The following is a 27,231-nucleotide window of genomic DNA, read 5'->3' on the forward strand; positions in this document are numbered from 1 at the left end:
ATTGAAAGAACTGTGATTTATTTCCGCTTGTTCGAAATTATTGATGTTTAGCACTTTGCAGTAGCGACAATACAATATATGTGCTTTTAGTGCTGGGATAGTTCGTAGCTCCATTTCGGGGCGCTTGTTACATTTATTGTATATGCGCGGATGTGGCACATGCTGTTGAGATCTCACTCCTTTGGTATCTCTTTCCTGCGCCGCATTGTGCCGGCAGAATGTCGCGCTTGTATTCTCATGAACTTTTCCTCTTTACGAACCCTTTGGCGGCATGCCGTTTAAAATCTGTTGAAGATTTCCTTTACGAACAATGAGCAATGTTTTGCACAGGCAGGTGGGAAGTAGGGCCTATCGCGCCTTGGATGCAGATATAAGTATAAATATAAATTATAATAATTGGCTGTATCAGTAAATCCTTCTTGCGATGGGAGGAAGCACGATAGAGTATGTTAAGCTTTTGAGAGGCTTCATATTCATTGGAATTTTAAATAACAATAAAGCAACAACAATAATAAATGCTATCAGCTGCAGATAATTTAGTGCGCATCATAAATGCTGTTTTTCTTATTATATCCATAGGTCTAATCAGCGGCCTGATAGGTACACAGACAAAGCATAGTTCTCGAGTGAACTTTTGTATGTTTGCCGCCGTTTATGGTCTGGTTACGGATTCATTATATGGGTTTTTGGCTAATTTCTGGACATCATTAACATACCCAGCAATTTTGCTTGTTTTGGATTTTTTAAATTTCATATTTACGTTTGTAGCAGCCACCGCTTTGGCTGTAGGTATAAGATGCCATTCGTGTAAAAACAAAACATATCTGGAACAGAATAAGATCATACAAGGCTCAAGCTCCAGATGTCATCAATCTCAGGCTGCTGTTGCGTTTTTTTACTTTTCCTGTTTTCTATTCCTCATCAAAGTGACTGTGGCCACGATGGGTATGATGCAAAATGGTGGATTTGGCTCTAATACCGGATTCAGCAGAAGGAGGGCAAGAAGACAAATGGGCATACCTACAATTTCCCAGGTTTAAGCCTACTGGACTGAAAAAAAGGCAATTCGCGTACAATTTTCGTTGATCGTTCTTTATATAACCTTTGCATTAAATAAATTTAACAAAAAAAGTTCTTTCTAAAATAATATTATGGTGATACATGAATGTGCTTTAGTTTTTTCGTAGGCTCATCCATGTATATATATAAATGATAAAAAACTAAGTTACGATATTGATAGCATACGTATTCGTGTTGGTAACTAAATGGAAAGATGGAATATGTTATTGGCGTTGTTATCCCCCATATATACAGGTTTCTAATATGATTAAAAAAAAATTTTCTCCCCTAGTTTATTGTGTTCATAGCTTTTCCAGACTTAACGGCCAATGTTCAAAAGCAAGGAATTTGGTGATCCCGAAGACTCGCTGTTACCACCACCAGAATGTTGACTTGGTAAATAGACAACGTTAGATGAGTTTGCTAATGTTTGAGCGATGTCCTTAGAAGCTTCTAATCTTCTAATCAATAACAGACCATCACCAACTTTAGCTAAGGCTTTTGAAATGAATTCAGCACTTTCTGCTTCACCTTCAGCTCTGATAACAGAAGCTTGTCTCTCTTGCTCTGCCTTTTCGACAAGGAATTTGGCTCTTTCGGCATCTTGCTGTGCAATCTGCTTCTGCTCAACTGCTTTCGTGAATTCGGGACCAAACGTCATATGAGTGATAGAGACATCTTCCAACTTAATACCGAATTCGTTGGCCCTCGTAGAAAGCTCTTTTCTGATTTTTTGAGAAATAATTTCTCTCTGAGTAATTAACTCAGCAGCATCAAATTGAGCTACTATAGACTTTAAAACCTCATTGCCGATAGATGGTAACACTCTTTCGTCGTAATCGAGACCCAAATTTTGGTATATTGCGGGTAGCTGTAAGACCTCTGGTCTATGTAAGACTCTCAAGGTCAATGACACCATTTGCAAATCCTTCGTACCAGTATTGGTAGCAATGCTCTTTGGTTTCGTCCTCACATCGTATATGATCGCCTTCTGTAGCCAAGGCACCAAGAAATGAGTGCCTTCACCCACAACCTGTTGCTTTACACCATTGATTCTGTCGAAAATAACACCACGAGAACCACCCTTCACATCATACATGGAGTACTGAATCCCGCTAGCAATTATACCAATGGGCAACGCCACCTTGGTGATGACATCGATAAGTTTGGCAGAATTAGACATTCTTTTCTAAAGTAAATTATTGATTTTGAATGTAAGTTTCGTACCGTTGATGGTTGGTTTACCGATTTATTTTTTTTCCTCTTCTTTCTGCTTAATATTATATACCTCAACCGTTGCATCCATGAGATCGTCAAACTCCCTTTCCCTGAAATTTATTGATGCGATACATTCGCGTTACCCGTATCATCATGAAGACGAGTTTATTCTCATCAGTGTTGATCTCTCATACTTGAATAACTCATTTGCAATGGTCTAAGACTCCAACTATGTAGTCATAGTCATTCACTGAAGTTTCTCTTTTCGAAATCCTGAACGGAAGCGGAATATATGTGGTATATATCGCATATTACTGCTTCACAGCATGCAGCGCAGACTGGCCGGGTTATGCTGCCACTTACTGGAGACAACATAAAATATACATAATCATCGCCTTTATACATAATATGCCAAACTTCTGGATTCTTGAGAATCGTAGGAGCTATACGTCTGATACATGTATGTCGAGGATCGTGAAGGAGTACAAAGTCATACTGAAAACATTGGCCAGTGATGACCCCATAGCGAACCCCTACCGGGGGATAATCGAGTCACTTAACCCGATTGACGAAACCGACTTGAGCAAGTGGGAAGCTATAATTTCTGGGCCGTCAGACACACCTTATGAAAATCATCAGTTTCGAATACTAATAGAAGTCCCTAGTTCCTACCCCATGAATCCACCAAAGATAAGTTTTATGCAGAACAATATTTTGCACTGCAATGTTAAATCAGCCACAGGAGAAATATGTCTGAACATCCTTAAACCAGAGGAGTGGACTCCTGTATGGGATTTGTTACACTGTGTTCATGCTGTTTGGAGACTCCTAAGGGAACCCGTTTGTGATTCTCCACTTGACGTAGACATTGGTAATATCATCCGCTGTGGCGATATGAGTGCCTATCAGGGGATTGTAAAGTACTTCCTAGCAGAAAGAGAGCGGATCAACAACCATTGATACCACGTAGGATGGATGTGTTCGAATGGCAAACAATGGGCCCTCACTTTTATCTGATGCAATTTCTACCTTACCCGGGCAGCGCCAATTTATGAATACAAATACTTTAACAAATTGCACTATTGATGTATTGACACATTTGTATATACATATACATATATTAATAAGGAGCACGAATTTTTGACAAGTAGTGCACGCAATATCTACATTAGTTAGCTTTTCCATTGACGCTGAATTTTATTTTGGCAGCCCAGTAGATCGTTGAGGAGCTTTTTTCAAACACTTTTTCTCTCTTAACTCCACATACTTACGTAAGAAAGTGATGACGAAAAAGAAAGCAGCTACTAATTATGCTGAAAGGCAAAATTTAGCCAGTGAAGATTCTTCAGGTGATTCGGTTCATTTTAAGGACTTTATTCCCTTACAAGAGTTACTGAAAGATAAAAATTATGTTCCATCGGTGGAAAATTTGGAGAAGATCTTATATAATGAAACCATGTTTAATGATCAGAAAATATGCTCTAACCTATTGCTTGAGGCTCTCATAATTACGTTGTTCACAACAATTTCAGGGAAGTCAGCTTTACGATTAATTCAGACTTCTTCTTTGAAGGAAAGAAAATCCTGGGCCCAGTCCTTTGAAAATAACAGTTCTAGCTATGCTTCCATAGTACTGAGTTGGAAAGATAATGATATATTACTCCTGAAATTCTTAAGGTTTTTATTAGCAAATAAAACGGCCCCTCTTCAAATTAATCGGTACAATCTTCCAGAATACAAACTCCCGTTGAGCTTTTTAATTGTTTCAAAAATTACTATTCCGTCCATATTACTCAATGAAACGTATAATTTGTTAAAGGACTATTTGTATTCGATAACTGGCCGTATAGAGAGTTTGATAAGCTGCAGCTCCACATTTGATAAGCCAGCACTTGTCGTTAGAAAAATTTTAAAAGATTACAATAGAATGATAGAATGCCGAAATTTTTATTTCTGGTATTCCTTTAATGCTGAGAACAGAGTAAATCTTACTTTTAGTGATAACATTAGCCTGTTAATGGAAAATGATGAAGGCAATGCTGGAAGTGGCCTTGACGATAGCCGTTTTGATCATCAAAAACAACCGAGAGAGGCGATAATGGGCCGAACAATAAATGACCAGGAACAAATATATTCATTCGAACTGAACCAAGATGGAACGCTTGAAATACCCAACGTTATGGAGCATTCTTTACTAAGACACGAGCTTCTTTTTAAAATATTAAATCTCACTACGGTATTGACGCCATTATTGGAACTACAATTTTCTACGCTATGTGGCTTAGTAGATCCATTAATGCAGCCTACTCCCAATGATAAGCATATTATATCGATAGACTTTCTTTTTCAGCTTTTTTTGGGATTAATGTCTCAGTCGATCAAGACTTCTCAAGAACACAACGACCATTATGACTGGAAATTTTATATGTGTTTTAACATGCAAAAAATTATTGATGCTACCATGTTGAGGCTCAACTGCTTTGATTTTGATATATTAAACTCGGTAAACAATACAGATAATGCAGTTCATTGGAAGACGCAACTTCACAGATGGCTACCGCATGGCCTGAATACACAAGACTTGGAATTACTCTATATGATTGATATACTGGCGGTATATACCATCTACAAGTTGTATGAAAAAATACCTATACAACTAAACCCATTTTTATTTTCATTAATATCCTTATGGAAAAACCTCTCCTGTGTTATACTTTTAGCCTTAGAAATTGATAGAATTGAAGAGGAGAATGGCACTTACGAAACGCCGCTTATGGTTCGCGCCACAATTCGTGGAGCCGCAGCATTGAGGTCTGTAATAGCTACCGTTCTCAATGGATTAGTGAAAAATAATGATCATGATTTCAAGCACGAGTCTTTAAACACATTCATGTCGCCCTATGGAAGAAAATTGTGTCATGGTGCTTTATATGCCGATTTAAGGTCACATACTGCATCTCTACTTGCGCTTGGAGCAAGCATCGAAGATGTAACAGATTTATTTGCCGATTTACAGTCAGGTGATAGATTTGATGAGGATATTAGATATATGTTTGATTATGAATGTGAAGATTATGATGAATCTTTCTCTGAAAGCGATCATGGAGGATTGGATGAAAGCGTTGTTAACCCAACAGAAAAAATAGCATCTGGTAGTAATAATGTTTTCTTTCGGAGACGGTGCAATTGCATCTTCAATGATGATAAGTTGGTGGCAGAGGATGGTGCAAATGAAGCCTTTGGGTCAACAAATAGCGAAAACGTTGAAGGCGCAATGCATAATAATAGGAATGCGGTACATAACGCGACTACAGCCACTTCTGATCACGTCGTTACGTCACCTAACCCACTTTCCGTTAGATCAAGAAGTACTTTTGAATTTGACTATAGTGGGGAAGATTGGAGGGACGTTCCCAGAGATTTCAATATGTACTATTCGCCATCTTATTCATTCATCCATGAGCCTAAGTTAGATGTCATATTTAGTTTGACTCTACGTGGCGCAACAGAAAAGTTGAATAAGGAGGAATCCATATTGTTAGTGCGTTCAGTTGCATCGTGTGTAAGGAACGAGCAGGACCAAATGATTTTAGCAGACCTGGAGTCTAATTTTTCCGCAAGTATAAACGGCGATGTAGAAGGTGAAGGAAATACCAAAATGTCCAAGATAGATAATGAAGATCTCAGAAGAACCACGCCGGATGATATTTATGAAATATGGTCTGAAGAATCAGCATTTGAAAGGATGCTAAACGTGAATCACGACGTTGCGTGGAGATTAATGGATGAAATGTTAATGTGCACCGGTTATAGGAGAATATTGATATGGTTCCTTACGCATTTGGAGTTAAAACATTCGTTGATATATTACGTTTTTGAACTAATAATGGGGTTACGTGGAAAACCGTTTTCCGGAGAAGCCAGTGATCAAGATAAAAAGGATGATATGATATATGAGATCTTGAAGAAAAAGCAGAAGAATGAAGATGCTTCAGGACTTCCCTTTTCAAGGCAAGGACCTATCGTATTATCTGATATTGAGACTAAAATGTTACTGCAGGAGTTTTTTATGAATGCTGCTATTTTTTTGTCATCAAAAAATAACGAAGAAGAGAATGAAGACGGCGAGAAAATCTCCTTGTACTCCCTTGGTTTGGTTAGGTTGATCTGTTACATGGTGCAGACACTCATCGCGAACGACAAGTTTTTTTTTACCAAATCAGAATGCACTTTTGAGCTTCAAACTTTACTGATGACATGGATTGGCATCCTTCCTGAAGCCAAAGATTTATTCTTTAAGATCAAGACAAGGCTCGCCATGGAAGAAGAGGATAGTGCCGATACTATGCAGCATGAGGGCAGGAAGAACTCTGACATAGAGAAGAAGCTAAACGCTAAGCCAGCTTCTGAACTGAATCTGAAATTGTTAAACCTGTTTCCCTCAAAGCCTGCAAACAAAGACGATAGTTCCCCTATTAACACGTTGCGTAGTTTTATCGCTGATTACTCCTTCGACACCCAGGTGAACCCTCCAGGAAGAAGGGTGGTGTTCTACGATGGTAAGATTTTGCCATTGCCCAAAGCCGATAAGCCTATCCCACTTCATGAATATATAACACTCGCAGAGCTCGATGTTGGAGACAGTGAGTGAGCAGTGAATTGCTCATGTTTTCTCTGCATCCTCATTTAATGACAATTAGCCATGTAATAACATCTTGAGGCAGTTAAATATTCGTTACCCTGCAGGTGGCAAAAAATTTATAGAATAAAAGCATAAAAAGATGGATATCTATGTAATAAGGAAACATTGGCAGAGCGAAGAGAACAGACTGCTTTCTATAAAAAGTTTTCGATCAGTCTCTATTTTAATAATTGATTATTGGATATAGTTAGTAGTGTTAAACATGGGTTCCAGAAGATACGATTCCAGGACAACAATTTTCTCCCCTGAGGGACGTCTATATCAGGTTGAATACGCGCTAGAATCCATTTCACATGCAGGTACCGCAATTGGGATTATGGCATCTGATGGGATTGTTCTTGCAGCAGAACGCAAAGTCACAAGTACTTTACTAGAACAAGACACCTCTACCGAAAAACTTTATAAGTTAAACGATAAAATTGCGGTTGCCGTTGCTGGACTGACTGCAGATGCAGAAATTCTAATAAATACGGCTAGAATTCACGCTCAAAATTACCTTAAAACCTATAATGAAGATATACCAGTAGAAATTTTGGTGAGAAGGCTAAGTGATATAAAACAAGGTTACACGCAACATGGTGGTTTAAGACCATTTGGTGTGTCCTTTATCTACGCCGGTTATGACGATAGATACGGTTACCAATTGTATACATCTAATCCATCGGGAAACTATACAGGGTGGAAGGCTATTAGTGTTGGCGCTAACACATCAGCAGCACAAACCCTACTTCAAATGGACTACAAGGATGATATGAAAGTCGATGATGCCATTGAACTGGCTTTAAAAACGTTATCCAAAACTACCGACAGTAGCGCGCTGACTTATGACAGGTTGGAATTTGCTACTATCAGAAAGGGTGCTAATGACGGAGAAGTGTATCAGAAGATTTTCAAGCCTCAAGAGATAAAGGATATATTGGTAAAGACTGGTATTACCAAGAAGGATGAAGACGAAGAAGCTGATGAAGATATGAAATAAGGTTGGAAAGTATTGTTTGACTTCATGCTTATATAAATATGTACGCATAGAAACATATCTCTAAAATTAAAAGTGAAAGAAAAAAATCGCTAAGATTCCCCTTTCGGGGGAAGGCTGAAGAAACTTTTTTTTGCGCAAATTTCAAGATCGGAATCGCTCGAGAGGCAAATATAAAAAAGGGCCTGCTCGTTTGGCCTACTTGTTGTTGGATTCTAACTCCAATCTAATTTTGGCAGCACTTCAAAAATAAACAAAAGCGATGTCTGCGTCACTAGTGAATCGATCATTGAAAAATATAAGGAATGAATTAGAATTTTTGAAGGAATCAAACGTCATATCAGGCGACATTTTCGAATTAATCAATAGCAAGTTACCTGAGAAATGGGATGGAAACCAAAGATCGCCCCAAAATGCAGATACAGAAGAGTACGTTGAAGCTTTATATGATTTTGAAGCTCAACAAGATGGAGATTTGTCATTGAAAACAGGTGATAAAATACAAGTTTTAGAGAAGATTTCTCCAGATTGGTATAGAGGCAAGTCAAATAATAAGATCGGAATATTCCCTGCAAATTATGTGAAACCTGCTTTCACGAGATCAGCCTCACCTAAATCTGCGGAAGCTGCTTCAAGCTCGACTGTTTCTCGTCCCAGTGTTCCACCTCCATCATACGAACCAGCCGCATCACAGTATCCTTCACAGCAGGTTTCAGCACCTTATGCACCTCCAGCCGGTTATATGCAAGCTCCGCCTCCACAGCAACAGCAGGCGCCTTTACCATATCCTCCACCTTTCACTAATTACTATCAACAGCCTCAGCAACAGTACGCACCACCTTCACAGCAAGCACCGGTGGAAGCACAACCGCAACAGAGCAGTGGGGCTAGTAGTGCCTTCAAGAGTTTTGGTAGCAAATTGGGAAATGCTGCTATATTTGGCGCTGGTTCTGCTATTGGTAGTGATATTGTCAACAGCATTTTTTAGTATTCTGTCACGAAATATTTGTTTCAGTGATTTAAACTTACCCAATGATTTTCGTAGCTTGAAAGAGAGAAAAACTCATACAGAATACGGATATGTGATGGTTGCTTAACGTAAAGAGCTCCAGCAGGATTTTTGAGTTGCATAATGTCAATTAGCGTGTTGATTATCCCGCGCTTGAAATTATTATGTAGTACACTATAGATGTATGTACACACATATACATGGAATAAAAAGTTAAATGTGATACTGAGAACATTATTTGAAAACAAGAGACATTGGCCACGAGGAGTGTAGCGGCAATTACAATAATGTTAAAATTTAAAGGTGCAACTGTGTCGTCTTCGAATAAGCAGGCTTTATGTGAGAAATAACGGTGTATGACTTCAGGAAGAGTAGCAAGAGCGATCTTGATATTCAGAAGCTGCAAAACAATAATACTTTGATATTTCGTTAAAGAGTATGTAGAAATGTCCGACGTTTTTTTGAGAAGTTCCTAATATAAAATATTAAAAATTAATTTTTCAGAATATATGTGGAAATTTGTTATTTTTGTATCGTATATATGAATGACTAGAACATCATTATTTTTACCGGAAACTTGCACCAGCTTACATCTCAACACTGTCGATGGAATAGTCCTTCTTGGACAACTTATGTCTCAAGCCCTTACCCCAGTAAGAAAATGCAAAAGGTAAAGCAATCATAGCAGTGGAGATGAAAGCCAACAACCAAGAACCCCAGTGCAAATTCAATTTGTGGTACATTTGAATGGTAAACAAGGGGAAGGCAGCACCACCGGCGGATCTTAAGAAAACCTTTGTAGCCAGAGCACTGGATGCGTATTGGACGTAGCAATCAATAATGTAATTATTCAATGAATAATAAATCAACACCATACCGAAACCAAAAGCTAAACCAGCTGAAGCTGGACCAACCCAAATAATATGTTTATAAGCGGTAGCACCCAGGATCCATAGAGCAATTGCAGCAAATGGAGCACCGATCTTAGCACCTAGCAAACGATCTTCAGGAGTAGGTTTACGCTGTTTGACAATTTGTAAATATTTGTTTTCACAGTAGAAAGTTGTGGCTAACGCCCAAAGAGCACCGATAACAATAGGAATAAACATTAAACCCACAAGGTTATCTTTGTAGCCATATAGTTCACCGAAAATGACAGGGAAGGCAAAGAAGAACGCATATAGTAGAGAGTAAATCAAACACACGTAGAAACAAGTGGCAACTAGAACAGGTTCAGTGACAGCGAAGTACAAAGGTCTCAACAGACAAGCCCTCATCATTTCACTCATACTGACACCTTGCGCTTCCTGCTCAGTCATAATCTTGGGATTACCAGTTTCCTTTCTTAATCTAGCAGCCTTTCTCTTCAAGATAACTGGAGCGTACGTTTCTGGGATGGCAGAAGATATGATCCACATAACACCTGCAAAGGCCATATTGACCCAGAAAATCAGGTCCATACGTCCGGTAGAAACGGAAATAAAACCGTTAACTAGTGGACCAACAACGGGACCAACGTAAGGAGCAAAAGCGAAGAAAGCAATAGCCTTACCTCTTGTTTCACTTGGGAACATATCGGCAATAGACCCACCAACTAAACACAAACCAGATGATGACCAAACACCACATAAAAATCTACAAGCTAAAAGACAACCTAGATTTGGAGCTAAGGCGCAAGGGATATTGAAGATGACATAAAGACCCATAGAAACAAAGTAAGCAACTCTTCTACCGTAAAGATCACTAACAGGAGACCAAATCAAAGGACCCAGCGAGAACCCAATAACCATTAAAGAACATGATAAAATAGCGGCTTCCATACCTACATGGTATTTCTTTTCAACGGTTCCCAACCCACCACTGATACAAGCAGAACCGTAGGCAACGCAAATAACTAAGATGGACAACAGGACAGTGTAACTCCAACGAACCCATGAGGGCCAATTGTGAGGGTTTTCTGGATCACCAGTAACAAAAGTAACGAATTCGATCTCTGGATCTAGCTCGTTTTCACCGCTCTGGTCTTCACGTTCTTCAGTTTCTTCCTCTTCCATTTCTTCTTTACCTGTGGATGAGGAATTGGTAGCGGTACGGTTCAATTGCTTTGTTCTAGTACGAGATAAGGCAGAGGCGGTTCTACCCATAGATTGTAAGGTAGCCACTGGAACCAGCCCAGATGGTGTTTCCATGGTATATTCTTCAGGGAAAATGTTATTCTTAGCAGTTTGTGGCGCATTGATATCAGGCACTGGGGCGGCTGAAGTGACACCTAAATCTTGTAAAGACTTGACGGTCTCAGTCTTAGTTAACTTAAGTTGATTTGCACGAGAGTTGGTTTTTGAGGGGACATACTGTTGAGGTTGTTGGCCCTCAACGTCCACCATGGAAGTGTTTTGTGAGTTGAATGAAACAACAGATTCTTGATCACTCATATTTGTTTTGTGTATTATTTTTGTGATTAGTTATTAGATGGAATTAAAGGAAAAATATCAATGGACAAAAAATATTAGGGTGTAGAAATAAAGAATAATAGCAGGGCTTTGATAAAAGAATGTATCAATTACTTTTTGAAATTAAAGTTAAAATTAAAATTCAAACCGAAAAAAAAAAAAAATTAAATATTAAACTTGATATAGTAGGAGAAGGAAGTTGTATATTGTTCTCTATAAACACAAACAATAAAATGATATATTTGTTTTCTTATTTCTTCTTGATGTCTTCAGGAAAAAAGAACATAAACAAATACAAAAAAATCCTAGTACGAAACCTCAAAAGGGTGTATGCGCAATGTATATATATAGCAAGAAAAAAAAATAAACAGTGGCATTACAGTGCATGCGGATGGCAGTGTTCTTCGGTGGCTTTTTCGAAAAACCTAGAATGCGTTTAAAAGACTCAGACACCTAAGCAGAATATGCGAATGACTCGTTCAGTAAAATGCGACGCGACAGTTTGTTTTCGTTCTGCGCTGCTGTGTTCTCTATTCTTTTGAGATGAATTTAACGGCTATGGAATCATCTCGAGAAATCGGTTCTAGTAAGGCACCAAGACATTATGTCCCTCGGGAGGAGAAGGGCGCACGCGTCAGGCTTCCACGACGTCCGCCGTGCATGCGCTCTCGCATTTTTAAGGTTTAGTGCGGCAGGCGACTGCGCTGCGGCCAGCCCGTGAGACCACCCGAGGGAATTTGAGTAAGCGCGCCCATTGCGGGGTTTTTGCGGTTTGCGCTGTTTTCCGCACGAGGTTTCTCCGGACACAGTTAAGCAGTATATTTCACTCGGAAGCGCCGGAAAATTTTTTTAAGCGCAAATATATTCAGGTAAGCAGCAAAAAAATACTTTTTCCGGTGGCCCGTGATGTGTTTGTAACAGCTTCTGCGGTACTTTGGGCGGCTAAATGGCAAATAGATCAGGGGAAGGGTTTTTGCATAGGTACAAAATAACCGGATTTTGGGTAAGATTCGATCTTCGGCACTTGTGGCGAAGTAAAAGTGTTGAAAAAGTTCGCGTAATAATAGTGTTAGCCGTTTCAGCTTCGTCCATAAAGTACATATCCACAACTCTCATGGTGCGAAGTACAAACATTGAACGGCAGCTGTCTTGCTCAGCTAGTGGTATGTAAGCAGCCGCATTCTATTTTTATTTTCGTGCCTTTAAGTGTTAAAACCTGAGGCAGATTTTTTATTTTTTTGCATTCCCCTTCCTTTTTGCCGTAATGGCGCATTCAGTGCTGATATATTTATACTTCAATGGTGCTTCTCCTTACTTTTCTTATAGAAATAAACATCAAAACATGAACCTCAAATTCATCCGAAAATGACTGCGGCCACTCACCTTGCTTCTTCCCCACAAATATTTGTGTTCTCTGCTTTCTTTGTGTGTACTTTGTCTTGCTCTATATAACTTTCTCTCTGCTGCTGAGTCTTCAAATAGGTAGATTGATGCCTGTGGACTTTTATACAAAGGAGTTTGAGTGATTACATTCAAGATAAACGTGAAAAGTTATTATTATATCTTATGCTAAACAACAGTGTAATTGCGTTTGTTAAGCACAATCTCAAAATAATGCGCTAACAGTGGTGCGCATACTGCCATTTGTTATGGGCTATAATCGGATAGTGTATTCTTCTTGTTTGGTTATGTATCTCAACATCCAGGTATCCGTTACCCCACTTTGATACCAGGAACCTTTCGCGTTTTCTCTCGCTTTTATTTTTTTACCGCATACAAACAAACAAGAAAAAGTAGAAAACATATGAGATCATCGATTTTGTTTCTACTAAAATTGATGAAAATTATGGATGTTCAGCAACAGCAAGAAGCTATGTCATCAGAAGATAGGTTTCAGGAACTGGTGGACTCCCTAAAGCCAAGAACTGCGCATCAGTACAAGACCTACTATACTAAGTACATACAATGGTGTCAGCTCAATCAAATTATACCGACACCGGAGGACAATTCTGTAAATAGCGTCCCCTATAAAGACCTGCCAATATCTGCTGAACTGATACATTGGTTTTTGTTAGATACATTAATAACCGATGATAAGCCTGGAGAGAAAAGAGAAGAGACTGAAGATCTTGATGAGGAGGAGGAGAATTCATTCAAGATCGCTACGTTGAAGAAAATTATAGGCAGTCTCAATTTTTTGTCAAAATTGTGCAAAGTTCATGAAAATCCAAATGCTAATATAGACACAAAATACCTGGAGTCAGTCACCAAGCTTCATACCCATTGGATAGATTCACAAAAGGCAATCACCACTAATGAAACAAATAACACAAATACTCAAGTGCTGTGTCCACCATTATTGAAAGTGTCTTTGAATTTATGGAACCCAGAAACTAACCATCTCTCTGAGAAATTTTTTAAAACCTGTTCTGAAAAATTAAGATTCCTGGTGGATTTTCAATTAAGAAGTTATTTGAACCTTTCATTTGAAGAAAGATCAAAGATACGATTTGGTTCCCTCAAGCTCGGTAAAAGGGACAGAGACGCTATAATTTATCATAAAGTAACTCATTCGGCGGAAAAAAAAGATACGCCGGGCCACCATCAACTCCTTGCATTATTACCCCAAGATTGTCCATTTATCTGCCCTCAAACTACATTAGCTGCATATTTGTATTTAAGGTTCTATGGTATACCATCTGTTTCGAAAGGGGATGGCTTTCCCAATTTGAACGCTGATGAAAATGGCTCACTTTTACAAGATATTCCCATACTAAGAGGCAAATCACTGACAACTTATCCCAGAGAGGAAACATTTAGTAATTATTATACAACCGTGTTTAGGTATTGCCACTTACCTTATAAAAGAAGAGAATATTTCAACAAATGTAACCTTGTTTACCCAACTTGGGATGAAGACACTTTTAGAACATTTTTCAATGAAGAAAACCATGGAAATTGGTTAGAACAACCTGAGGCCTTTGCGTTCCCTGACAAAATACCGTTCGACTTCAAGAAAATCATGAACTTCAAATCGCCCTACACTTCGTATTCTACAAACGCTAAAAAGGACCCTTTTCCGCCTCCAAAGGATTTATTAGTTCAAATATTTCCGGAGATTGATGAATATAAAAGACATGATTATGAAGGTTTGTCTCAGAATTCAAGGGATTTTCTAGATTTAATGGAAGTTTTACGAGAAAGATTTTTGAGCAATCTACCATGGATTTACAAATTCTTTCCTAATCATGATATATTCCAGGACCCCATTTTTGGAAATTCCGATTTTCAATCATACTTCAATGACAAAACTATACATTCAAAGGGTTCACCCATTTTATCATTCGATATACTACCAGGCTTTAATAAAATCTATAAGAATAAGACAAATTTTTACTCACTCTTAATAGAAAGGCCTTCGCAGTTGACATTTGCTTCGAGTCATAATCCAGATACACACCCCACTCAAAAACAAGAATCTGAGGGGCCATTACAAATGAGTCAACTTGATACTACACAATTAAATGAATTATTGAAGCAACAGAGTTTCGAATATGTGCAGTTCCAAACACTTTCTAATTTCCAAATTTTATTATCGGTATTCAATAAAATTTTTGAGAAATTGGAGATGAAAAAATCTTCAAGAGGCTATATTTTACATCAGCTTAATTTATTCAAAATTACCTTGGATGAAAGAATTAAGAAATCTAAGATTGACGATGCCGATAAATTTATACGTGATAATCAGCCCATTAAAAAAGAAGAAAACATTGTGAATGAAGATGGGCCTAACACATCAAGGCGGACAAAGAGGCCGAAGCAAATTAGATTACTCTCAATTGCGGATTCCTCCGACGAATCCTCCACGGAGGATTCAAATGTATTCAAAAAGGACGGTGAATCCATCGAAGATGGCGCATATGGAGAAAATGAAGATGAGAATGACTCTGAGATGCAAGAGCAGTTAAAATCTATGATAAACGAACTTATAAACTCCAAAATAAGCACTTTTTTACGGGACCAAATGGATCAATTTGAATTGAAAATAAACGCTTTATTAGATAAAATTCTTGAAGAAAAAGTCACTCGTATTATCGAGCAAAAACTTGGTTCACACACGGGGAAGTTTTCAACGTTGAAGAGGCCACAACTATACATGACGGAAGAACACAATGTTGGATTTGATATGGAAGTTCCTAAAAAACTTAGGACCAGTGGTAAGTACGCAGAGACTGTGAAAGATAATGATGATCATCAAGCCATGTCAACTACTGCATCGCCGTCTCCTGAGCAAGATCAAGAAGCAAAGAGCTATACTGACGAACAAGAATTTATGCTGGACAAATCCATAGACAGCATAGAGGGAATCATTCTTGAATGGTTCACCCCAAACGCTAAGTACGCCAACCAATGCGTGCATTCAATGAACAAATCAGGTAACAAGTCGTGGAGAGCTAATTGTGAAGCTTTATACAAGGAAAGAAAATCAATTGTTGAATTCTATATTTATTTGGTAAATCATGAGAGTCTCGACAGATACAAAGCAGTTGATATTTGCGAAAAATTACGAGATCAGAACGAAGGTTCATTTTCGCGCTTGGCAAAGTTCCTAAGGAAGTGGAGGCATGACCATCAAAATTCATTTGATGGTCTGTTAGTATATCTATCTAACTGAGGGAGCTTCGAAGTTTAAACTGTTTCGTATAGGGATACCGACATGTATGTTTATAATATAATGATGTTTACTATGAGAAAAAGGCTGCCGGAATATCAACGGTTGCTGTGGTGAGAAAATCGGGTAACACCTATAGGGGTTCCATCACTTCAGATGCCTTGAACTTTGAAATCTATACGAATATAGGAAGACTGAGTTGGTAGACCTGGTAAGATAGAAGAGGAAGAAGGCTTCTTTATTACCGCAACTAAGAATAAACTTATAGCTTCATGCGAATCTCAAAAAATAGTCATAAGCGGCAAAGAACGAGGCTATATTTCCTCGTTACATTTATTATTTATTCGATAATACCCTGCCGTGCGGTACTCGTGCCTTGGCTGGATGATGACCCATTTGAAGCAACGCTTCTAGAAATGGGGGATGAACCATGGAGTAAGGACATCCTTTCAAGCACACCTCCGTTACATCCATCTGAAGTTACCGAGGATAACAAAAGCTTAAAACAAAGGGGCAATGTACCGCAATATGTCATCGATAATAGCCCTCTGCTCCATTTATATAGTGAAGAAAAGTACTGGCCAGCTGATGTTAAGGATTTTGTAAAAAGATTCCAGTTGAGAGACCACAGTGGGGAGAAAATTATCAATGAACACCTTCGTGACTTAAGTGACTTACAAGAGTATTATTCGGTAGAGTTAGAGAACGGAACGTGGGGCCGAGTATCCAGTGAAGGTACATATATGACAAGTTTAGATGATTTTGATAAGGGCCCTGACTGGTTGTTGGGTGAACAACCAGAATATGGTACAGGTCACATAAAGAAAGCACCAGCAGTTCTTTTTGTCGTTGACAAAGGAAATGGTTGGGTAGACGCGTTCTGGTTTTATTTCTACCCCTTCAATTGGGGTCCTTATATTATGGGCTCCGGACCATGGGGAAATCATGTAGGGGACTGGGAACATTCTTTAGTACGATTCTATAAAGGAGAACCACAATATCTATGGATGAGTGCGCATGGGGGTGGTAGTGCCTATAAGTTCGAAGCCATTGAGAAAATCAAAAGATTGCGTCGTGTTGACGGTAAATTGACAAACGAGGTTATTAAGAAGCCTTTAATATTTAGTGCAAGAGGCACACATGCACATTATGCATCAGTCGGTCAACATGCGCACGATGTTCCGTTTTTCTTTATGCCATTGAGTGACTTTACTGATAGAGGGCCATTATGGGATCCTTCTTTAAACTATTATGCCTATACAGTGACTGTGGGGGAAAAAATGACACCATGCGGCGCTGAAGAAACTAAAATGGGACTAGAATGGCTATCGTTCAAAGGCGCTTGGGGCGATAAACAATTAAGACCTAGGGATCCCAGACAAAAATGGTGCCCATTTCAATGGAAATATATTGACGGACCAAAAGGTCCACTATTCAAAAATATGGAAAGGGTTTCTTTATGCCAAAGATTTAAATGGTGGAATTTTTGGAAGGGCTGCCCGGCAAGAAGATATATAAAAAGAGGGGAAGGTTTGGATGCAGAAAAGAATGATCTTGTGGGTGACAATTGTGGTATCTTGCTGTACAACATAAGGCCAAAGTGGCTGCGTAGCATACTCCGTTTTTTGACGTGGAGGGGAAGCGTATGTTTCATTATGGACTACTTTACAGGGTAATGAATATTTGGGCGTTTTTCGCTATTTTAGCATGCTGTAGTGTATGTACTGTGCATCGTCATGTAGCACTATTTCAGCCGTATTTTTCTTTTTTTCTTTCGCACCGTCTGTGGTTGTAAAGTTACTGACACTTTTTTTTCTAGAAAGTTCCGGAAAATTGCGACACTCGGTGGAGCTCGAGAGTTGTATCCAGTTTTCTTGTTCGGCGATATTCCGAACCAGGTCGGGTTGGGCTAACAGCCGCCCAGGATGGAAGAATTAAGAATTTCATAGAAGCCTTCAGTTCTTGGCGAAGTAAAGTGGCAAAACAAATGGAAGATCTATTGCATTACATATATAAAAGCATTAGAACAATCTTTTCTCATTGACAGGTATTCTCATTGCTCTATATATATTTTCTTCTTCTTGAAAGAAATATCAGTATTACAATCATAACAACAACCAAAAGAAAATAACTAATAGACCCCATTACAATATAGAAATGTTTTCCATATTCAATTCACCATGTGTTTTTGAACAGCTGCCATCTTTTAGTCAGCCCCTACATTCGCGTTATTTTGATTGCAGTTCTCCAGTGAGCTATTATCCAGAATGTAAAAGGAGGAAAGCAATAAAAGCTAACCTAAGAGCTCCAAAAAAAAGCGATGCAAATTGTTCAGAACCTTTGAGGTATGCACTTGCTGAAACACCAAATGGTTATACATTAAGCTTGTCTAAGCGGATTCCATATGAACTTTTTTCAAAGTACGTTAATGAGAAATTAGGTGAGCTAAAGGAGAACCATTACAGACCAACTTACCATGTTGTCCAAGATTTTTTTGGAAACCAGTATTATGTTGAAGATGAAGCGGATGAAGATGCTCTATTGAGATCTGCATTGAAAGATCTGGATTTTAGAGCCATAGGAAAGAAAATTGCTAAGGATCTTTTCCAAGACTACGAAATAGAATTGAATCATAGAGGTGATGAATTGAGCATATTGAGTAAGAAGGATAAAATCTTTAAGGAATTCTCTCTAGACCAAGTGTTTGAAGATGTTTTTGTTATTGGCTGTGGAGTTGAAAACATAGATGATGGCTCGAGAGAAAAATATGCACTTTTAAAGATTGGTTTAGTTAAGCATGAGGAAGAAATTTCCGAAGGTGGCATCAACGAACCAAAGATGCCAATAATTGAATCCAAAATAGACGAGTCTCACGATGATGTTAACATGTCTGAATCTTTGAAGGAGGAAGAAGCGGAGAAAGCGAAAGAACCACTAACCAAAGAAGACCAAATAAAAAAATGGATAGAGGAAGAAAGATTGATGCAGGAGGAAAGCAGAAAATCAGAACAGGAAAAAGCTGCCAAGGAAGATGAAGAAAGGCAAAAGAAAGAGAAGGAAGCCAGATTGAAGGCAAGGAAAGAATCTTTGATAAATAAGCAAAAAACCAAGAGGTCCCAGCAAAAAAAATTGCAAAATTCCAAATCATTGCCTATCTCTGAGATTGAGGCCAGCAATAAAAATAATAATAGCAATTCTGGTTCAGCAGAAAGTGATAATGAAAGTATAAACAGTGATTCTGATACGACTTTGGATTTCTCTGTGTCTGGTAATACACTAAAAAAACACGCTTCACCCCTATTAGAAGACGTTGAGGATGAGGAAGTTGACAGATACAACGAGTCCCTAAGCAGATCTCCCAAGGGAAACTCTATTATTGAGGAGATATAATGGGTGATAATACATACTCCCCATCTTTCATTTTTACGGCATTAAATAACTAATTATATGCATCTTATATACTACTATAATTCACTGACTTTATGAAAGGAATATAAATCGGCACGGCAGAAGGCGGATTTATTTTGTTACAATATAACAAAATAAAAGGGCAACAGTAAAGTAGAAATTATTAGTATCCGTGATTTTAGTACAATTATTTGCTTCCTAGAAATCCGGTTTTCCATGTTAACATTTATGCTAGTATTTTATGGTGGAATGGCAAGTGATTCACAAAATACAAGCTACTTTATCGAATGATTGAAATTCATTTCTGCTTGAATAGAATTCAACTATCGTTTATCGATTCTATTTTGAGGATTCCTATACCCTCGAGGAGAACTTCTAGTATATTCTATATACCTAATATTACTACTGTTATTAACAATGGAATCCCAACAATTATCTCAAAATTCACCAATATCTCAATTCCATCTTTAGAAAAATTAAGTTCAAATTAACGGAAACAGTAATCAAGTAAAAGAGCTTTTTTTTTCTTCTCCCCTTCCTGCCCTGAAGATAATTGAGTAAATGTTACGTTGAGAATGGCTTTTTGATATTTCATTAGATTTACTTCATTATTCTTCTCTATTCTCCCCTTTCATCAATTAATTGGGCGTGTGGCGTAGTCGGTAGCGCGCTCCCTTAGCATGGGAGAGGTCTCCGGTTCGATTCCGGACTCGTCCAAATTTTTTTACTTTTAATGAGGTATACTGGAATATTACGGCTCTTTTTTTTTAGAAACATATTCCTCAAATGGGTAAACGGACCCTGGTGCAAGGTGTGGGTGCTGAGACAAATACGATCTGAGTTGTTTTAAAAAGGAAAACAAATGAATGCGTGCCCAAAGCGGAAAATTGGTCAACATCGATGCGTAATTAGTAGGCCCAGGTGAGCCTGTGCCGAACATGTATCTCTGCGCAGATTACTATATATTCCCGAGCATAACAGCATATAGTTTTCTTTCACATAGGCCTTCCTCCAACTGCCATCACTGTACATAGACGTTTCGGCACTGTATATTCTTGTCCCTTTTTTTTTGCCTACTACATTGCTGCATTCAAACGATATCGCTCTGCGAACCGTTTAAAACTGACCAAAATAGGGAGACCTACCTTCTAAGGAGAAAAAATTCGCATTGCTAAAAAAAAGCTAAAAGAGAAAGAGAAGAAGAATATTAAACCAGTATATTCTACTACAACTATCGATTTACTCCGACTACAAAGTGCCTCTTCGTATTTTCAGTCGCTCGAAAAAACAACCCATATTCCATTTGATTCTACGCAGCTGGTAGAAACTTTTACAGGTTTGATAAAATTATTACAATCGTTAGCGGTTACGCAAGGAATAGGAAATAAAGAAACGGTAAATAATAAGAAAAACACAGCAGATCTAAGCCTATTGCACACAGTATATTATAACCATTACTAGCTAGTGTTACATAAACAATAGCAGAATATGTCTGTGCGAAACCTCACCAATAATCGTCATTCCAACAGCGAAAATAGTGTTTCCGGAAGCGAAAACTCCTTTTATTCCTCGAATGAGCAATCAAGACAAAGCTCATCATTAGAACCTGCAGATGGTCAGAACGTTAGGGTGAGCGGTAATCCTTTCCTTGGAAGTGAAGAATTTGACGAAGATTATAATTCACCCAGTGGAGACGATGAGCGGCGTGGGGCAAATGAATATTCCAGTTCTTCATCCATAAATTATAATAACGATCCTAACAGCGATACTTCTCTTCTGGCTAATGAAAAGAACTCACCCGAGAGAAATGGTCAAAGAATGTCAGACTATAAGGGCTATTATGCTAAGACTAACCTAACTTCTGCTAATAACTTAAACAATCATAATAACAATAATTATAAGAACATTATAAGCAGTAGTAACGATAATAGTTTTGCATCACATTTACAGCCGCCGGACAGAAACTTACCGTCTCATCCTTCTTCAAATAATATGAGTAGCTTTTCTAACAACAGCTTAATTAAGTCTCCACCACCTTTTGACAGATATCCGCTAGTAGGAACGAGGCATATTTCAGCGGCTCAATCTCAGTCGCAGAACCTTATAAATGAAAAGAAAAGAGCGAATATGACTGGCTCATCTTCTTCTGCTCACGACTCTTCATTATCATCCACCAACTTATACATGGGCGAACAGGATTTTTCGCCCTTTGGCGGTTATCCAGCTTCCTTCTTTCCGTTAACGTTGGACGAAAAGGAAGACGATGACTACATTCATAATCCAAATGTCGAGGAAGAAGCAAAGTTAGATAGAAGGAGGTTCGTTGACGACTTCAAACACATGGATAGAAGATCTTTCTTGGGGCTTCTGGGTATTCTATTTTTATTTATGGCTGGTATATTTATTTTCATTGTATTACCTGCAATTACATTTTCCGGGGTAGTTTATCATCATGAACATGTTCATGCGGCAAATTCAGCAGGATCGTCGTCTTCTAATACTACATCCAAGTCATTGACTGAATATCAATATCCTCAACTTGCGGCTATAAGGACAACTTTAGTTGATCCAGACACACCTGACAGTGCGAAGACAAGAGTAGCGAAAGATGGATCTAAATGGCAGCTGGTGTTTTCCGATGAATTTAATGCTGAAGGTAGGACCTTTTACGATGGCGATGACCAGTTTTGGACAGCTCCTGACATCCACTACGACGCTACGAAAGATCTTGAATGGTACTCACCAGATGCCGTTACAACTACAAATGGTACCTTGACGTTGAGAATGGATGCATTCAGAAACCATGACCTTTATTACAGATCTGGTATGGTACAGAGCTGGAACAAACTCTGCTTTACAGAAGGTGCGTTAGAAGTTTCCGCGAACCTCCCTAATTATGGTCGAGTTACAGGATTATGGCCTGGTATGTGGACCATGGGGAACTTGGGCAGACCAGGTTATTTGGCGAGTACTCAAGGTGTTTGGCCTTATTCATATGAAGCATGTGACGCTGGTATAACACCAAACCAAAGTTCCCCAGATGGTATTTCTTACTTGCCGGGACAAAAGTTGAGTGTTTGTACTTGTGATAATGAGGATCATCCAAATCAGGGAGTTGGAAGAGGCGCACCGGAAATAGATATTTTAGAAGGTGAAGCTGATACAATTTTGGGTGTTGGTGTTGCGTCACAATCTCTACAAATTGCTCCATTTGATATATGGTACATGCCCGATTATGACTTCATCGAAGTTTATAATTTCACCACAACAACTATGAATACTTACGCTGGTGGGCCTTTTCAACAAGCTGTCTCAGCAATATCCACTTTAAATGTAACATGGTATGAATTTGGGGAGGAAGCAGGTTATTTTCAAAAGTATGCCATTGAATATCTCAATGATGACGACAACGGATATATTCGTTGGTTTGTGGGAGAGAACCCTACTTTCACACTATATGCTACTTCTTTACATCCTAGTGGTAATATTGACTGGAGGAGAATAAGTAAGGAGCCAATGTCAGCGATTTTAAACTTAGGTATTTCCAACAACTGGGCCTATATCGACTGGCAATATATATTTTTCCCGGTGACAATGTCAATAGATTACGTCCGATTATACCAGCCGAAGGGTTCTACGTCCATTACTTGTGATCCTGAGGACTACCCGACATATGATTATATCCAAAGCCATCTAAATGCATATTATAACGCCAATTTAACTGATTGGGAACAGGCTGGATATACTTTCCCAAAAAATATTCTAACAGGAGGTTGTAGTAGTTCAAAATTCTCATTATCCTGAGGTTGATTTTTTTTTTTCAACTGGTTAAAACCTACTATCTAAGTGCGCTTTAATTCTAAGGAGGCAAAATAGTCTGCGGTCACAGTCGTTGAAAGTTCTAGATTTGGGTACGGAAGCAGCCATGTAAATGGTCTTCCTTTGTAATAATATCATCACTGGAGTTTTTAAATTAGAGTACGGATTCAAGTTAGCGAAAAATTTCTGTTGGTATCTGATAGCAATTTGTCGACAAGGTGGAGAGTTTTTGAAGTTTTTTTTTGTAACAGTTATGTTACACTATTTACCAGAGAAACACCAAGACAGGAGCCCTCAGAAGCTTTCGTGTTGTCAGAACATAAATATCTTCTATATGTTTTAATCTTTTATATTAATCAATATTTTATGTTAAATCATATTATTATTCGTTAATGGTTAACTTGCGCTATTTCAAAATTGGAAGGATAGTGTGGTTACAAGCGGTGTTTTTGATGTATGTTTACTGCTAAGAGTATACCGTCCTGTTTACTTTTTTACCTTTTGTTCCGTTATTGATTTTTCGCAGCAAGGTTGAAGCTTCAAATTTGAAAATGAAATTAAGACGTAGAGATGAAAAACAGCGATGAAATTACTTTTTATAGCTTCTTTCCCATCTGACTCCGTTTTATAAACAGGGGTTCTTTAAGGGCTTACAAATAAATATAAACACTAACACATATATATTATTCGACCTACAGTTTTTGCGACCAATGAAGTTTACCTATTTTGAGTTAGTGCTTACGTAGTTTGCTTAAGGTCAAGGTGGTATTAAGCTTGCGCTTTCTCTAAATAATATCATATGGTACAGACAGGGATAAGTACTTCATAATAAACCAATTGCTAGTCCAGTATTTTTGGTACCCTCTTACTGCCGCGAAATTCAACAACTTTTTAACTCGTGAAAGAGGTTAATATTATTATTCATTTTGCTAGAAATACTACTAAACACCCCATTAGGAAGCTGGTAAATTATGAAATCAGCAAAATAAGATCCAACCGGAACGAATTTATTAGAAGCTCAAACACAAGGGTTGATAGTGTGATAAAGGAAAGGGGTGACAACGTGTAGAGGGTAAAACTTATTGATTCCTTTTTGTGGATTCCTATACCCTACAAGAACACTGTTGGATATAGACATTATATGCAATATTAATTATGCGACTGATAGGCTTCGTAATTCCTGCTTGAGTAAAGACAAGAATTTTCATTTCTCATTAACTGTTTTTATTTATAACCTAGGAAAAAAAGGAGCTGAAAATTTGTTGGAATAAAAATCCACTATCTTATATCAACTAGTATTCCTAATGTCAGTATATTGTCATATAAGGCGTTAGATGGTGACATAAGGTATGAAAAGTTGCCATCGAAGTTAGAGGAAGCTGAAATGCAAGCATTGATGTAATAGGATCAATGAATATTAACATATAAAACGATGATAATAATATTTATAGAATTGTGTAGAATTACAGATTCCCTTTTATGGATTCCTAAATCCTTGAGGAGAACTTCTAGTATATCTACATACCTAATATTATAGCCTTAATCACAATGGAATCCCAACAATTACATCAGAACCCACACTCTCTTCAATTATTATGTAGAAATTTCGATTCTATTTTGAGGATTCCTATACCCTCGAGTAGAAATTCTAGTATATCCTACATACCTAACATTATTGCTTTATCAATAATGGAATCCCAACAATTATTGTTACAGGCTACGATATTGCGTATAGAAAAAATGTTGAAAGTTCTTCTGCAAGATACAGGAATCCAAAGGGAATCAATATATCTACCTAATAGTATTATTATTTCTTTTCCATTTTATATGTTTCACTATCCTACTATTTCATCGATCCTCTTATTTAAGCTTTTATTAAACCTAATGACTGTTCTATAACTTTTATGTCCTCTTTTTACATCATAAATGATAATTAATATACTAGTGACATGAATACTAATCGATGGATGGTAGTTTGTTCTTATTCTATCAGGGAAATGCATCAGATAATGGATAAAATGGAAAGAATGGAAAGGAATTGTAACATGCCTATATATGGAAAACGAGCTTTTAGAGCTTTCAAGTTAACCCCGGGCGGTTAGTGTAGTGGTTATCATCCCACCCTTCCAAGGTGGGGACACGGGTTCGATTCTCGTACCGCTCAAGATTACTTTTTTAATTTTCATACTTTTTCTCCTAATATCTTGCAAATCATGACTGAATTGACATTAACTGATGCAAATGGGTGGGAAAAATGCTTATCAACCCCCTAAAAAGTCAACTTCTTCGTTAGTGATTGCTATATGTGGCGTCAAGAATTACAAGAAGCTGGCGAGCTTTCCAAGCCCCTTCAGGATTAACCGTTTTTTACCCTTTTTTTACAAATTTACGGCGGGGAATAATTCTGATACTTTCTCTTTATGAGCATTCCTCAACAGGGATCGGCACTCAATTGCTTTAGTGAATAGTTTTTTTTTACGCCAAGAACATTTACCACCCCATTTTCCTGTAGACGTCCAAAACGATACTCTACTTTAAGCCCTTTTTCTGAAGTTTTCATAAAATGTCCGATCTCCTAACGTCATTTTTAAAATCAAATGGTCTTTTAATAATTATGCACGTTAAAAAACATACATAATTGATAGTAAAGAATCTGGTATTCTATCAGTTACCAAGTTCAATCGTAAATTTTTTTACGAGCACTAATAGAAATGGATCATGAAATTGATTTTTTGATTTTCAATTTATGAACTACCCAGATATATAAATATTGGAATAAATTGTGTATTAAGTAGTCGGGAAATATCTTTTATGTTCTCTTTCTTATCATCTAGAAATAATAAATCACAACCAAAAAAATCAACTAACTATCAAAATGTCTGCTACCTCTACTGCTACTTCCACAAGTGCCTCTCAATTGCACTTAAACTCTACTCCAGTTACTCACTGCTTATCTGACATCGTTAAGAAAGAAGATTGGTCTGACTTTAAATTTGCTCCCATCCGCGAATCCACTGTCTCTCGTGCTATGACTTCTCGTTATTTCAAGGATCTTGACAAGTTTGCCGTTTCTGACGTGATTATTGTCGGTGCGGGCTCTTCAGGTTTATCCGCCGCTTACGTCATCGCCAAGAACAGACCAGACTTGAAGGTTTGTATTATCGAAAGTTCAGTTGCACCAGGTGGTGGTAGTTGGTTGGGTGGTCAATTATTTAGTGCCATGGTTATGAGAAAACCAGCTCATTTGTTCTTACAAGAGTTGGAAATCCCTTACGAAGACGAAGGTGACTATGTTGTCGTTAAGCATGCCGCTTTGTTCATCTCTACTGTCCTTTCAAAGGTCTTGCAATTACCAAATGTTAAACTGTTCAATGCTACCTGTGTTGAAGATTTGGTTACCAGACCACCTACCGAAAAGGGCGAAGTCACCGTTGCTGGTGTTGTCACCAACTGGACGTTAGTTACCCAAGCTCACGGTACTCAATGTTGCATGGACCCTAACGTAATTGAATTGGCAGGTTACAAAAATGACGGAACTCGTGACTTGAGTCAAAAGCATGGTGTCATTTTATCCACTACCGGTCATGATGGTCCATTTGGTGCTTTCTGCGCCAAGAGAATCGTCGACATTGATCAAAACCAAAAATTGGGCGGTATGAAGGGTCTGGACATGAACCATGCCGAACACGATGTCGTTATTCACTCTGGTGCATACGCCGGTGTTGACAACATGTACTTTGCTGGTATGGAAGTTGCTGAACTGGATGGATTAAACCGTATGGGTCCAACTTTTGGAGCTATGGCTTTGAGTGGTGTTCATGCTGCTGAGCAAATTTTGAAACACTTTGCTGCTTAGGCTTTTAATGAGGTATGCTTTTAAAGATTTATATATTTTTTATACACGCTATATACACAATT

The 27,231-nt window shown here is 38.1% G+C and overlaps 12 protein-coding genes and 2 non-coding genes across 14 annotated transcripts, besides 5 other annotated features; 12 read left to right on the top strand and 2 right to left on the bottom strand.

The window, feature by feature from the left end:
- Window positions 1-515: 515 nt before the first annotated feature.
- On the top strand, window positions 516-1,040 carry FHN1 (Fhn1p; the record flags this gene model as incomplete). Its single annotated transcript, NM_001181260.1, has 1 exon — window positions 516-1,040. One exon carries the CDS (start codon window positions 516-518, stop codon window positions 1,038-1,040), a length of 525 nt encoding a protein of 174 aa, NP_011647.1.
- A 338-nt stretch (window positions 1,041-1,378) lies between these two features.
- On the bottom strand, window positions 1,379-2,242 carry PHB1 (prohibitin subunit PHB1; the record flags this gene model as incomplete). Its single annotated transcript, NM_001181261.3, has 1 exon — window positions 1,379-2,242. The coding sequence occupies one exon, from the start codon at window positions 2,240-2,242 to the stop codon at window positions 1,379-1,381; it is 864 nt and encodes a 287-aa protein (NP_011648.3).
- Window positions 2,243-2,685: 443 nt separating this feature from the next.
- PEX4 (E2 ubiquitin-protein ligase peroxin 4) lies at window positions 2,686-3,237 on the top strand (the record flags this gene model as incomplete). The annotated part of the gene is made up of 1 exon (NM_001181262.1): window positions 2,686-3,237. The coding sequence occupies one exon, from the start codon at window positions 2,686-2,688 to the stop codon at window positions 3,235-3,237; it is 552 nt and encodes a 183-aa protein (NP_011649.1).
- A 322-nt stretch (window positions 3,238-3,559) lies between these two features.
- On the top strand, window positions 3,560-6,928 carry CAF130 (CCR4-NOT core subunit CAF130; the record flags this gene model as incomplete). The annotated part of the gene is made up of 1 exon (NM_001181263.3): window positions 3,560-6,928. The coding sequence occupies one exon, from the start codon at window positions 3,560-3,562 to the stop codon at window positions 6,926-6,928; it is 3,369 nt and encodes a 1,122-aa protein (NP_011650.3).
- Window positions 6,929-7,181: 253 nt separating this feature from the next.
- PRE9 (proteasome core particle subunit alpha 3) lies at window positions 7,182-7,958 on the top strand (the record flags this gene model as incomplete). The annotated part of the gene is made up of 1 exon (NM_001181264.3): window positions 7,182-7,958. One exon carries the CDS (start codon window positions 7,182-7,184, stop codon window positions 7,956-7,958), a length of 777 nt encoding a protein of 258 aa, NP_011651.3.
- Window positions 7,959-8,217: 259 nt separating this feature from the next.
- LSB1 (Lsb1p) lies at window positions 8,218-8,943 on the top strand (the record flags this gene model as incomplete). Its single annotated transcript, NM_001181265.1, has 1 exon — window positions 8,218-8,943. One exon carries the CDS (start codon window positions 8,218-8,220, stop codon window positions 8,941-8,943), a length of 726 nt encoding a protein of 241 aa, NP_011652.1.
- A 608-nt stretch (window positions 8,944-9,551) lies between these two features.
- Window positions 9,552-11,396, bottom strand: TPO2 (spermine transporter; the record flags this gene model as incomplete). Its single annotated transcript, NM_001181267.1, has 1 exon — window positions 9,552-11,396. One exon carries the CDS (start codon window positions 11,394-11,396, stop codon window positions 9,552-9,554), a length of 1,845 nt encoding a protein of 614 aa, NP_011654.1.
- A 1,822-nt stretch (window positions 11,397-13,218) lies between these two features.
- Window positions 13,219-16,089, top strand: CBF2 (Cbf2p; the record flags this gene model as incomplete). The annotated part of the gene is made up of 1 exon (NM_001181269.3): window positions 13,219-16,089. One exon carries the CDS (start codon window positions 13,219-13,221, stop codon window positions 16,087-16,089), a length of 2,871 nt encoding a protein of 956 aa, NP_011656.3.
- A 269-nt stretch (window positions 16,090-16,358) lies between these two features.
- On the top strand, window positions 16,359-17,762 carry VPS62 (Vps62p; the record flags this gene model as incomplete). The annotated part of the gene is made up of 1 exon (NM_001181270.1): window positions 16,359-17,762. One exon carries the CDS (start codon window positions 16,359-16,361, stop codon window positions 17,760-17,762), a length of 1,404 nt encoding a protein of 467 aa, NP_011657.1.
- Window positions 17,763-18,243: 481 nt separating this feature from the next.
- Window positions 18,244-19,476, top strand: BTN2 (Btn2p; the record flags this gene model as incomplete). Its single annotated transcript, NM_001181271.3, has 1 exon — window positions 18,244-19,476. One exon carries the CDS (start codon window positions 18,244-18,246, stop codon window positions 19,474-19,476), a length of 1,233 nt encoding a protein of 410 aa, NP_011658.3.
- A 353-nt stretch (window positions 19,477-19,829) lies between these two features.
- Window positions 19,830-19,952: a long terminal repeat (Ty1 LTR).
- Window positions 19,953-20,138: 186 nt separating this feature from the next.
- Window positions 20,139-20,211, top strand: YNCG0034W. The gene has a single exon. It is a non-coding gene; the product is annotated as a tRNA-Ala (tRNA).
- A 771-nt stretch (window positions 20,212-20,982) lies between these two features.
- On the top strand, window positions 20,983-23,298 carry SKN1 (beta-glucan synthesis-associated protein SKN1; the record flags this gene model as incomplete). The annotated part of the gene is made up of 1 exon (NM_001181272.3): window positions 20,983-23,298. The coding sequence occupies one exon, from the start codon at window positions 20,983-20,985 to the stop codon at window positions 23,296-23,298; it is 2,316 nt and encodes a 771-aa protein (NP_011659.3).
- Window positions 23,299-23,755: 457 nt separating this feature from the next.
- Window positions 23,756-24,004: an origin of replication (ARS729; Autonomously Replicating Sequence).
- A 569-nt stretch (window positions 24,005-24,573) lies between these two features.
- Window positions 24,574-24,902: a long terminal repeat (Ty1 LTR).
- A 3-nt stretch (window positions 24,903-24,905) lies between these two features.
- Window positions 24,906-25,014: a long terminal repeat (Ty1 LTR).
- Window positions 25,015-25,305: a long terminal repeat (Ty1 LTR).
- Window positions 25,306-25,405: 100 nt separating this feature from the next.
- SUF4 lies at window positions 25,406-25,477 on the top strand. Its single transcript has one exon. It is a non-coding gene; the product is annotated as a tRNA-Gly (tRNA).
- Window positions 25,478-26,188: 711 nt separating this feature from the next.
- On the top strand, window positions 26,189-27,169 carry THI4 (thiamine thiazole synthase; the record flags this gene model as incomplete). The annotated part of the gene is made up of 1 exon (NM_001181273.1): window positions 26,189-27,169. The coding sequence occupies one exon, from the start codon at window positions 26,189-26,191 to the stop codon at window positions 27,167-27,169; it is 981 nt and encodes a 326-aa protein (NP_011660.1).
- Between the last annotated feature and the right edge of the window lie 62 nt (window positions 27,170-27,231).

Source organism: Saccharomyces cerevisiae, chromosome VII (genome assembly GCF_000146045.2).
Source record: "Saccharomyces cerevisiae S288C chromosome VII, complete sequence".
In the NCBI taxonomy this organism is placed as follows: Eukaryota; Fungi; Ascomycota; class Saccharomycetes; order Saccharomycetales; family Saccharomycetaceae; genus Saccharomyces; species Saccharomyces cerevisiae.